Source organism: Mesoplodon densirostris, chromosome X, assembly GCF_025265405.1.
Source record: "Mesoplodon densirostris isolate mMesDen1 chromosome X, mMesDen1 primary haplotype, whole genome shotgun sequence".
Taxonomy (NCBI): Eukaryota; Metazoa; Chordata; class Mammalia; order Artiodactyla; family Ziphiidae; genus Mesoplodon; species Mesoplodon densirostris.
In genome coordinates, this window is record NC_082681.1 from 110,592,808 (window position 1) to 110,605,012 (window position 12,205).

The 12,205-nt window shown below is 34.6% G+C and overlaps 1 protein-coding gene across 3 annotated transcripts in view; it reads right to left on the reverse strand.

Moving 5' to 3' along the window:
- Positions 1-1,024: 1,024 nt before the first annotated feature.
- Positions 1,025-12,205, reverse strand: part of GK (glycerol kinase) — a 70,068-nt gene continuing 58,887 nt past the window's right edge. For 2 of the 3 annotated variants that reach the window (XM_060086573.1, XM_060086572.1), the window contains 8 exons: positions 11,049-11,127; positions 10,186-10,282; positions 9,440-9,524; positions 8,781-8,901; positions 8,527-8,670; positions 6,891-6,971; positions 3,972-4,058; positions 1,025-2,132 (listed from right to left, as the gene is read on the reverse strand). In XM_060086573.1, coding sequence (XP_059942556.1) covers positions 2,122-2,132; positions 3,972-4,058; positions 6,891-6,971; positions 8,527-8,670; positions 8,781-8,901; positions 9,440-9,524; positions 10,186-10,282; positions 11,049-11,127 — 705 coding nt within the window. In that variant the 3' untranslated portion in view covers positions 1,025-2,121. The remainder of the gene's footprint in view (positions 2,133-3,971; positions 4,059-6,890; positions 6,972-8,526; positions 8,671-8,780; positions 8,902-9,439; positions 9,525-10,185; positions 10,283-11,048; positions 11,128-12,205) is intronic. The other variant, XM_060086574.1, reaches the window with a different exon arrangement.

The window sequence follows — 12,205 nt, forward strand, 5'->3', positions numbered from 1 at the left end:
ATTTCTTTCTCAATTTAACTTTGATCTAAGTTCTAGTCTGTAAATGAGAAATGCAAGTAAGAATGAGGGTTGATTTATTTTAAGTAAATTTAGCATTAAATATCACTGTGTATAATTTCAAACATTTATAAATATTGCAATTTATAGAAAATTAATGTAATCTTAAAATTATTTGAACAATGATTTTCACAACTATTTACATTAACTCAACCTACCTTTGTAGAAACATAATTATGTTTAAAAGTATCCTTGCCACAAAGTAATAATTTCATAGTACCTTTCTATAATATTTATGTCACTAAAGTGGCAGCTGCATCAATAAAACCCAGCAGATTCAATAATTTAGAAACAGCATAATCAGAACTGCAAATGAAAGCTACCATTAATTCCAAACAAAACAAAACCTTTTATATTAATACATAAATATTTTCCCATTTTCATCACTGATTGAAGAAAATAATTAGAAGGCAGTATCTTCTTGTTTGTAGTAAACACAAATTAATTTTAAGATATTTTAAAATTGACATTAAGAAGCTAGATTAGGTTAAGTTTTTACAACACATAACATTAAATTTTTTGAGAAATTCTTGGTTTTCGGTGGGGGGGAGAAAGAAATTCTTGGTTTTACTAGAAGCCATTTCTATCAGTAAAACCTTTTTTTTCAGTTGTAATATGACAATAAGCAGAGATAGCTATCTGTCATCTCAAATAGAAATTTAAATTGCTTATCAGCAATTGATAACATACTTGGATAGAAAGAGATTCTTGGCTTTTTTTCTACTTAAGTATTTTAACCTTTTTTGACATCCCCTCAAAAGTATCCTAAATATGTGTAAAATTACGTCAAAGGAAAAATAACTTTATATGAACTAGTGCTTGTATTTGAAAACAATATTTGCTGTAGTATTCCACAGTTTTTTCTTTTTTTTAGCATATAAAAGTATGGTATAAGAAATTATAGTCACAATAAAGTACATTTTCTTTTATTGACATAGAACATATACTTAAATTTTAAATGTTGGCTCTTTAAGAAAAAGTTTCTCCCGGTAAATAATATGCATAACCATTGCCCAAAAATGTATACAGCTGTTTTCTCCAAAATATTTATACACATAGAGGTCCACTTAAGACCAGCCCCATTATAACCTACCGAATACAATGTGCTCTTAGTTTATAAATGGGCTACCCTCAGTATATAAAATATAAAGGCATGTATGTTACACATACAAAGTAAGAAATATAAAAAGGAGAGACAAAAAGAAAAAAAAGAAAGTGTTGTTCCCTATAAGATCCAGACAGAAATTCAGTGTAATTAGTGAGAACACATACTCTTTTTATAAATGGGCTACCCTCGGTATATAAAATATATGGGCATGTATGTTAGACATACAAAGTAAAAAAATATATAAAAAGGAGAGATGAAAGGAAAAAAAAAAGGAAAGTGTCCTTCCCTATAAGATCCAGATAGCAATTCAGTGTAATTAGTGAGACCACGTTAAATACAATATATGAAGAATTTTCAGTTTTGGCAAATACTTTTCAGAGAAATACCTAAGCAATGAGGGTACTAAATTTCCATTTTAAGAATTTAGTAGAGGCTTCCATTTAAACATTCAGTGAAGATACTGTGGTCTCCCTAATATGCAGAAAAGAGGACTTTGGGTAGGGGGGTCTGTTAAAAAGAAGCAAACAAAAGGTCACCAATTTTTAGCCCATTAGTAACAGCCCCTTAATCAAGCATGTGTAGCTCAGCAATCAAATCCTGGCCCATCAGAGTTTGAATACATGTGATAAAAGATTCCAATGGACAGGATCTGAATTATTCCTAGATCTTAGAGGGAATGAGGCAGGAAATGATGGCAAAGGAGTGGGTCAGCCCCAAAGGTGGCTGGTCCAATCTTAACTACCGATGTCAGGAAACACACCAAATGTTTCTATAGCATTCTTTCTGCTGCATTTTCTTTATTTCAAGCCACAGGTCTACTTGGAGTGTCATGCAGCTAGTGGCTTATAAATAAAATCAGAGTCTATGAGTAGTGTCATCACATTAATAGACAGAATCACTGGATTCTCTCGATAGGTAAAGAGCTCGCATCTTTGGAATCCATGAGTTGGTAGTATTTATGGCATACCTAAAATGGGGGACAAAAATCATATATGTCAATAATAATATACATGCAATTCAGGAGTTAAAACAATGAAGACAATTCAATAATTTATTGAGCTAGAAATTCCATATGATTCCTAAATATTGCTTCACAGGTAAAAATGCAACAAATGTAACTGAGCCAATTCCAAAATTAGCAAATAAACACTATTGCTAACTGTTTACCAAGGCAAGCCATCCCCATTCTTTTCAAATCTCAGCATATGTTACCAAGAGAGATCCTAAAGATGGCAATCATATCTATTTTGGAAGCCTAGGAATTTGGACACTTACTGTATCCTTTAGCTTAGAGATATGCTACATATCCTAATTTTCATAGACCAAGCCTTTTCATTCTGTACTGGTATCAAAGGGGAAACAGAAGGAGAAAAAAAAATCAATGAAAACATTCAGCTGCAATGTTATTTTCTTTCCTTTTCCACATCATCATTATGCAGCCAAAAAAACTCACAGTAAAGAAAAAAAATAGAACTTTTCCTCAAACAGCATTTAAAAAAAAATTAATTTAAACTACAGTTCTTCTGGGGAATATTTGGACAGTTCCACCAAACATTCCCAAGAAGCAGAAAGAAAATAAGCATCTGCTAATTCTGTATAGATTTATGTATACAGAAGCCCTTTGTAAGGTATAAAGCACTAATACCAACATAAGGTATGATTATTATGGAAGTAGAAGATTTGAACAAATTTATCGTGAACATGAAGAATATAGAAAAAGGCAATCTAATTTTAAACTCTCATGCAAGTAACCCAAATTTTATCATTAACTAAAAGATAATTTAATGTTCTGCTAATGTAAATAATTTTCATCCCATTTCTGCTGATGTAAATAACTTTTCACTCCATATTTATATATAGCACTTTGGTGATGATGTCAAGCTGATTAATGCTTGTCAGATTTCTATAAAGAGATATTCTCCCATATTAATAAAAAATTTTATATTTTACACCCAGGTCATCTTCTAATTAATTAAGAAAAATAATTTAACTCTTTCCTTAATTAGGAAGATTGTTAAAATGTTTCACTTTCTTGGCAACATATGAAATACGTCATTTCCATTTAGGCCATTAATTTGAAGAAAAACTGAGAGCTATCATCAGCAACATCTTCCAAAAATGATTATTATATTTAAATTAATACAGGTTATGCAACGTGTTTTATAAAATACTGAGCAATTTTAGTTTTATAAGAATATTCAGAAGTTAATATGCAAAATAATAATTCAGTTTGAATTTCGACCCCAATTTATTTCAATAATAATTTTTTAAAAAACTTCATTTCACCAAATGTATTCTTTTAACTAAAATAAAAGTGATGATAAACTTTCCCTAGCTGTAGAGTTTTACAGAAACTCTGCTAACATACTCTGGCTGAAATTCTTACCAGAATTGAAATATTAAGACATGTGTAGCAGATTTTCATTAAGTATGAAAAACAACTTATGTACATTTGAAAGCCAATTTAATTGATTTCAAATACTATAAATTTCATCTATCACTCTCAACGTCCTTTCATTTAAACATTGACAGTAGTACTTTCACTTGTGCTTATTGTTGCAGCTGACAGCAGAATGTAGCCCCTCAAAGAAAATCGTCATCTACTAAAAAGAGAATAAAAGCAGAGTCACAGTCCTTAATTCTGACTGCCCCCAAAGATCAATTGGTCTAACTAATTAGACCTTTAATAGATTTTCCAGGTTCCTAAGAATAGGAAGAAGGAAAAACACCAAAAACTTTCTGCTGAGTCATACACAAATACATTAATGCTAACTAATACAATTGTCTAATGTAAAGAGGAACTGACCTGAGAGGTACCTTGCTCCGATTAACATTACCATGCTACTCACTATAAAAAAGCCCAAGGGTAGACTACAGAAGATACTAGGGTCACCTGTGGTCATCCAAGTAGGAGGGAATTCCAGTCAAGCAAACCAAAAGAGAGACACATAATTACAATATTTGTGTTAAGAATCACATGATAGCAAAAAAAAGTTATAAAAATAGTATATTCATAAAAGCTAGCAAAGAGTTATTACTTCAAATCAAAACCAGAATCAATATTGAAGGCTTATGACAGTCAACAAACAATACAGATAGCATGCCACAAGTAGCCAAGAACATAGAACATGCAGACCAACATAAACCTTCCACTGGCAAAGCCAAAGCTGATGAACTTTTTGGGAGGCTGTTTTTAGCTTTCTTGATTCTTCCCCGAAAGATACTAAATGAGCAATCCAATTCCCCTCAAATTCAAATTATAGATCCTTTGGCTATCAGAGAAGAGTTATATTCGTCTACTGAAAATGAATTTCAAACCCTACTGGTTTCATTTTCTTTTTTAAATAGACTTGGTGTATAAGGAAATGCACTTGAATATTAATGTTAGTATAATTAAAAAACCAAACTGTATTAATCTACATTTTAAAATATTGCCTGCGAACACGATTGTTTTGATATTTTCCAACCTGAATTCTCTTGGAAACCCTTCCTTTAAAGAATAGATAGATAGATGCTTTTCTTGAATATAAAAATTATATATCTAGAATATTTAACACTCTTTGAAAAAATATTTTGGTGGGTTTGGAGTACAAAGCCAAGAAGTCATCATTTATGATAAGCTCTCTCCAAAAAATATCAAACCCCCAATCACTTCTACAACATTTTAAACATATTGAATGTATGTTAAAAATTCTTTACACTCCATTCAAATATAGTTACAAACAAGAAGATAAATATGAATGCTTCAAAACTGGCAAAATGCTTTGGAAATTAAGCTAACATAATATTCTTCCCATAAATTAAACCTATTTAAAGAGGATAAGAGACCAGGTAGCAATTCCAATATCCTTTCACGATCATCAAAATAGGATTCTGTCTGTACTGCTATTATCAAATAGCTTATTGATAAGTCATACCGTTATATAGCTTATATTGCTTAAGGAATACAATCAGCATTTCACTAATTGAATATTATTAGCCTGTTTATTATACAGTTTTAGAGACTCTCAAAATATTATACATGAGTGCTTTTCATAAATCTACTCAAAAAGTTTTTCAAACTTTGCCTTAAATCCACTGCAGCCTAACTGAAACAAAGACAAAGTTTGAAAAATCGAAAGCTCTCAAAAAATCAAATTACTTTATCATCAATGCGGATGGCAGAAACAATAGAATCATGTAATTTTTTTATCAACTTTTTCTTGGCATTTTAAATTCACTGACAGGTAAGGTAAGCAAACAGAGAGAAAACGATCAATTGGTTTTGTGGGAACTTTGCAATTAAAATTATATCTTCAACTGCAAGTAAGGAGAAGGATGTGTGGCATTGACATGGAGGCAGCTGGGGCAGTGGAGTGCGGGAACAGGTAGGATTGTGCCATCTTATTTTATTTGGCCATGCCGCGTGGCATACGGGATCTTAGTTCCCCGACCAGGGATCGAACCCGGGCCCCTTGCATTGGAAGTACGTAGTCTTAACCACTGGACCATCAGGGAAGTCCCTGTGCCGTTTAAAAAAAATCTAACTTGTCAAAGAAAACATATAACTCATTTTCATTAGCCATTAATTAAGGGCAACCAGAAAATAAATCTAGGGCATGTCTGTTAGATCTTTCAAAGCAACTAGCACTGTGCTACAAAAATACCTATGATTGAGAAGTTTAGCTATAAAGGGTCTCAAAACTGCAAACAGTCTTAGCAAGAAAGGCTTTGCCACTATCTTAGAAAGAAAGATGAGTCTCAGAACAAAAGATTTAAAGAAAATGGATATTAAGCTTAAAGCTTATTTAGGAGAATAAACAAAAGCTTCAGGTAGGAACATCCAGGACTGAAAATACAGATCACGTAATCTGTGGTACTAGATGATCCCAGAAGCTTCTCCTAAAAGCCAGATACATTACAAGTGGTTCTATACTCGCTTTGGGGTTGGAAGGCAGGCCATATTTCATTTATATTCTCTTCTCCATTAAACTATACGCTTCAATATATTATTGGCCATTGTTTCATTCACTATGTTTGAAATCTTACATTTAGCAAAGAATTAAAATATTATGCCATATTAAAGGCATGTTTAAGGCTGTTTCTATATTAAAGGCAGCTCAGGGCTGTTTACAATTAAATGGTTTACTTAAGGCAATACCTTCCCACCTAAGAGGTTGAAAAAAAATAGTCCTCTATTTTCTGCCAAGGGCATTTGCCAATTATGACATTTCTAATTTACTATGCTTGGTACTTTTCTTCCTCTGATTCCAATGAGTTCTCATAACATACACTCACTAAGGGCTTGGAAGCAGTCTAGGAAGTAGTGAAATATATTCTGAAATTAATACAGCTTTCGGTTGGTTCAGGTCATGAAGACAGCCCCCCAGAAAGGCAAAGTCAGACACTAAGAAGAAGAAGAAGAAGAAAAAAAAGTCTAGTTGATTTTTTTTTCATTAAGAAGAAACCAGAAATAATTTTACTTTTAGAAAACTAAGTTATCATTTGAAGTACCAGGAATAAACTAATAAGGAAAGATATGGCAAGACAGAGTTAAGTATGTGTATCAACATAATAATTTACATTTTATGTTTAGAACTTTAAAGTGTTTTCAAAACATTAGAAACTATAACTTACAATAACACTTTTCTTCACAGCAGCCTTGCTAAGTATAAATGGCCAGATACTTAAAGAAGCGATTTAACATACTAGGGCAAAGTAGCAATAATAATAAAAACATTTTTACCACTTTCTGAAGACTGAGTTGTAACCCAACCCATTGACTTCATCACAGCTTTCTTCCACGTAGAATAACGAATTTCACTTTCTAGACACAGAAGGTAGGAAAACCACACATAAGAGAGGCAGTTTACTGAGGTGTTCTAAGTACCACACTTATGTTCACTCAGCGTTCTTTTTTTTTCTTTTGCTGCGCCGTGCAGCATGTGGGATCCGACCAGGGAAAGAACACATGCCCCCTGCATTTGAAGCATGGAGTCTTAACCACTGGACTGCCAGGGAAGTCCCTCACTCAGCATTCTTGACAAATAGTTACACATATTAAACTGACGTTTGTTACATTGTATTAAGCTGACATGGACTTTTCCCAGGACTCAGATTCTGGAGAGTACCGTTGCTAGTGACTACCAGTGGCTGGGAGAGAAGCTTGCTTGGAAGTTGGAGGGAAATTCAGCCTGGTCTGCACGATGAAGGGAGATGGGGAAACAGGCTACCTGCTAAGACCAGGCCATTCACAAGCAAGTGGTGATGAATTAGAAAGGGGAATCCTACTTGACCTATTTTCTCTTTTTGGGAGGGTGGAGGAGCTTGGGATATCATACAAAATCCACTTTGACGTTATTTTATACATAGGTTTTTAAAAAGGTTGAAAACCAAATTCAGTATATAAAACCTTATTTTCATACACAAATTTAATACAGGTATTGGTCAGAGCTTGTGGCTTAGCTTTGTTTATTACGACAGTAAGTCAAATATTTAATGCTCATTTATTTAAATTGTTGCTGCTTTTGTCAGGCTAGCCCTGCTGTGTTTAAAAGTTATCAGAGGGCTTCCCTGGTGGCGCAGTGGTTGAGAGTCCGCCTGCCGATGCAGGGGACACAGGTTCGTGCCCCGGTCCGGGAGGATCCCACATGCCGCAGAGCGGCTGGGCCCGTGAGCCATGGCCGCTGGGCCTGCACGTCTGGAGCCTGTGCTCCGCAACGGGAGAGGCCACAACAGTGAGAGGCCCACGTACCAAAAAAAAAAAAAAAAAAGTTATCAGAATATCCGTTACCCCACATAACCCTGTCCTAAAACTGGCCACTGGCACCAAAGATGATCCGATGCAGACATGAGGGGTCAGTGGCCGATATATCTCCCTTGTCATTGTCAGGAAAGGCTACACTAACAAGCTAGAACTGATAGTGTGGCAGTGTTATCCTCCTACATGAAAGGACTGTAAACACTGGAAGTGAATGGTAAAAAAGTGATTATAGAAGTTTTTTTTTTTAAAAATAGGGAACTATTCCTCTCATTCACATTCATTCAGTGTATCCAAATATGCTTAGTAGCCAAACCTGAAACAATAGCATTTGATATCTTATTTACTTTCTCAACTTATCAATAAACAGAAAAGCAAACTCTCTCTCACTTTTCACAGTATACCAATCTTCAATCTTTACAAGTACCCTCACCAAAAAGGAACTACTGTATAGCACAGGCAACTATGCTCAATATTTTATAATAACCTGTAAGGGAAAAGAATCTGAAAAAAATAGATATATATGTATGTATAACTGAATCACTTTGCTGTACATCTGAAACTAACACAATATTGTAAATCAACTATACTTCAATAAAAAAAAACTTAAAAAAACAAGTACCCTCAGCATTGATCTGAGGTTCAAACCGCTCCATTGTGACAGCTGACAAGTCCTCAGGTTCCAGACTCCAAACACCAACCCCTTCTGCAGCCCCTGCTGCCATGGCAGCTCCCAGGGCAGTTGTTTCAGGCATCGAGGGCTTCACTGAGGGGAGAGAGCCACATCAGTATCTTTGCAGTTACATATGCCTAAAAAAACCAGTTCTTCCGAAGAAACATTAGTCTTGGAGTTTAAAGGAACGAAGGCTTACTAACCTACTGGGATATACAGAATGTCTGCTTGTAGCTGCATCAGAATTTTGTTGTTGGTCATTCCTCCATCTACCTGCAAATGGCTGAGCGGAATTCCACAGTCGCGGTTCATGGCGTCCAAAATCTTAAATAAACCAATGCAATGAACATAATTAAAGTACTCCATAGTAACATCTCTGAAAATAGCCATCTTCTGCTCAAAAACACTCAAAAGCTCCCCAAAGCCTGCAGAATAAAAATTTAGATTTCTTAGGCTGGTCTTCTAGGCCCTCCTTGATCTGGTTACAACCAACCTTTTCTCTCACCACACCTCTGCACTCACCCCTATATCCAGTCAAGCCAAACAATTCTATTTTTCACCCTGATTTCCTGCCATGGTGCCTATGTTTGTGCAACTATCCCCTTTGCCTAATACACACCACTCAGCATCCCCTCAACTGTAAAATGCCCAGCGCCTGGCAGCTAACGGGAACTTAGAAAGTAATGACAGCTGGGAAAAGAACAAAAACTTGCAGTTACTACATTAATGTTTAGGCAGGCTTAATTTTTGATTAAATATTTAGTAAGCTTATAAATTTTAATAAATTTCTGGCATTAATATATAATTTGTTTAGGAATAATAAAGGTGGATTAAGTACAAGAAAAGGGCCCATATTTATTACCTCTCGAGTTTGGAAACAAACAGCTTCTAATGCAGCAAAAGCAATATGGCATTTATTGGTGAACTGAGTGAGCCCACAGATGATCCTAAAAATACAAAGATTTTTAAGATTAGAGTGGAATAAATGAGTCATCAACTGGAAATGTCCTAAATATGGAAAGACGGAATTTGGTAGGTAGAAATGTACAGGGTCGGGGGGAAATGGACATTAAAAAAAACAAAACTGGACATAAACATTAAGTAGCTTGGAAAGTCCTTATAGTCTACAATGCTGCACCCACATATGAAAAAGTTCAAGATCTATCCAAATAGATGATAATAATATAAAACCAAATCAATATTCATCTAGATGATGTCCCTTTGAGACATAACTTGCAGGTGCCTTGAAGATAAAAGATAATAACACTAACATGAATATGAATATGGCAGGGGCTTATTTGTCAGATGATTTATAACTTCTTGGAGGTTTTTTTTGGCCATGTCGCGTGGCATGCAGTGTCTTAGCTCCGCAACCAGGGATCGAACCCGTGCTCCCTGCAGTGGAAGCTCGGAGCCATAATCACCAGAACACCAGGGAATTCCCAACTTCTTGGAGTTTAAAGGTTCTGAAATTATACTTGCCAAGTGTAAAAGGTTTCCTCAATACTTTAAAATCGTTTGAAAATAGAAAACTATTAACTAATAAGTTATTAGCTAATATAGTAAATAAATCAACCGACAAAAGCGTACCTTATTTTCAATTCTTACCCTCTTGCACTGGGCTCCCAATAAGGTGCATATAGTCCTGAAAATGCTGGGACGAAATAGCAGCCATAAGAAGTACCTACTTCTTTAGCAAGTTTCTCTAACGTTAAAAACAAACAAACAAACAAAAATCACTCTACTATATGCTACTTATTTTAGTCAATAAACACACGTGTTTAAAAAATTAGGACAGAGCTTTTGGTTTCCTATTATTTAGTACAGCAAAATGTTCCTAATTACAGCAGAATGTCAGGAGTAACAAAAGCAAATTTCTCCACATTGAATACCCCCCAGTAAAATGTAACCCAGCCCAAGAAATAAAGGAACTGGATTAGTTTCGTTAAGGTATTTTAGCTTATTTCCACTATTTTTAAGGTTGCTGACTAGCAGATGAAGAAGTGGCCTTCAGTGTGTCCCTAATCAGAAATGTGTTCCTGATTGTCTCACCTTCAGGCGAAGTTAAAGTAGATGGTTCAAAATAATTATCCATTGTCTGAAAATAGCCATATTAATACTTAAATTACAGGTACTGGAGTTTTAATTCTCATTCTAATAAGACTTAAAGCTTTTTCTCATCAGATAAATTTAACTGCAGATTCTGGCAATCTTTGGTGTTCAGTTTTACACTTGGGTGATTTTTATGCCCTACCATGCCAGTTTATTAATAACCACCACTAATCATGTCAATTTGTTGTTTTATAAATCTTCACAAAATAATCTTTTATGTGTAAATCAAACTCATAATAGGGATTCACATAGTTTAATGTCACATACGGGGCAAAGCACATGTATTAACAGATTGCAAGGGTAAAAATATTTAAAATTCTTATTATTTAGATTCTAGCCCTTTGTTAGAACATACTCACCAATTTCCTCAGAGGTCTTTATAATTCCAAGATTGTCCCTTAGCCAGCGAATAACAGCACCGGCTATAGCTACGGAACCCTATGGGAATAAAGGAATCCGAGAGAGAATATATGTTATCACAATAAAAAGCTTTTATTGAGCATATTCTCTGTGTATGACACTACCAGATGAAAAAAATTCAAAAATTTCAATATTGGGACTTCTACAAATATCATAAACTAGGTCTTTTACTACAAATATTGTTTATCTAGGGCATTACAGAAGTCTTTCATGTGCCAGTAGGTGGACATCAGTGTGTTGATCAATTTGCTTCTTGTACAATTGTTCTATCTGTTGCTAAACTACTGAGGTATATTATCACCCAGAGTACATTCCCATCTTATCCACAAAGTTATTGGGAAAGGCCACCCTGAGAGTTTTTTCAAGCCCATTTCCCATAGCTAACATTATATTAAATCTAGCAACCACAATAAAAAAGTTAGCAAAGAAGCTAACTACAAAGTAATTATTCTTTCCAACAAAATCACCAAGGGATGGGGTTTGGAGTCAGATGAACTGGTTTGAGTCTGAGCTCTACTTCTTAACTGCTATGTGATCTTAGGCAAATTAGTTGGGCTTTCTGAGACTCCATTTATTCAACTATATAATGGCGGTGACTATAACAACAGTTACCTAAAGAAATTACGATGAGGCTCAATACAGGAAGTATACAGGAGTACACAGGAAGGTTCTTACTGAATGTAAATATTAGCTTCTTTAATTCTTTAAGTGTTAAAAAAGTATCAGCCAAATTCCATTGACTGATGTATGGGTAAATAAAATGTAGTATATCCCCACAGTGGAAAATTATTTGGCCATGAAAAGACATGAAATTCTGCTACAACATGGATGAATCTTGAAAACATTATGCTATGAAAGACCATATATTGTATGACTCCATTTATATGAAATGTCCAGAATATGCAAATCCAGAGAGACAAAGGGTTGGTTAGTGCTTGCCTAGGGTTGAGGTGATGCAGTTATTCTTTGGGGTGATAAAAATGTTCTACAGTTAGACTGTGGTGATGGTTGCACAACTTTGTGAATATACTAAAGAACACTGAATTACACACCTTAAAAGAGTGAATCATGTGATATGGGAATTACATCTCAATAA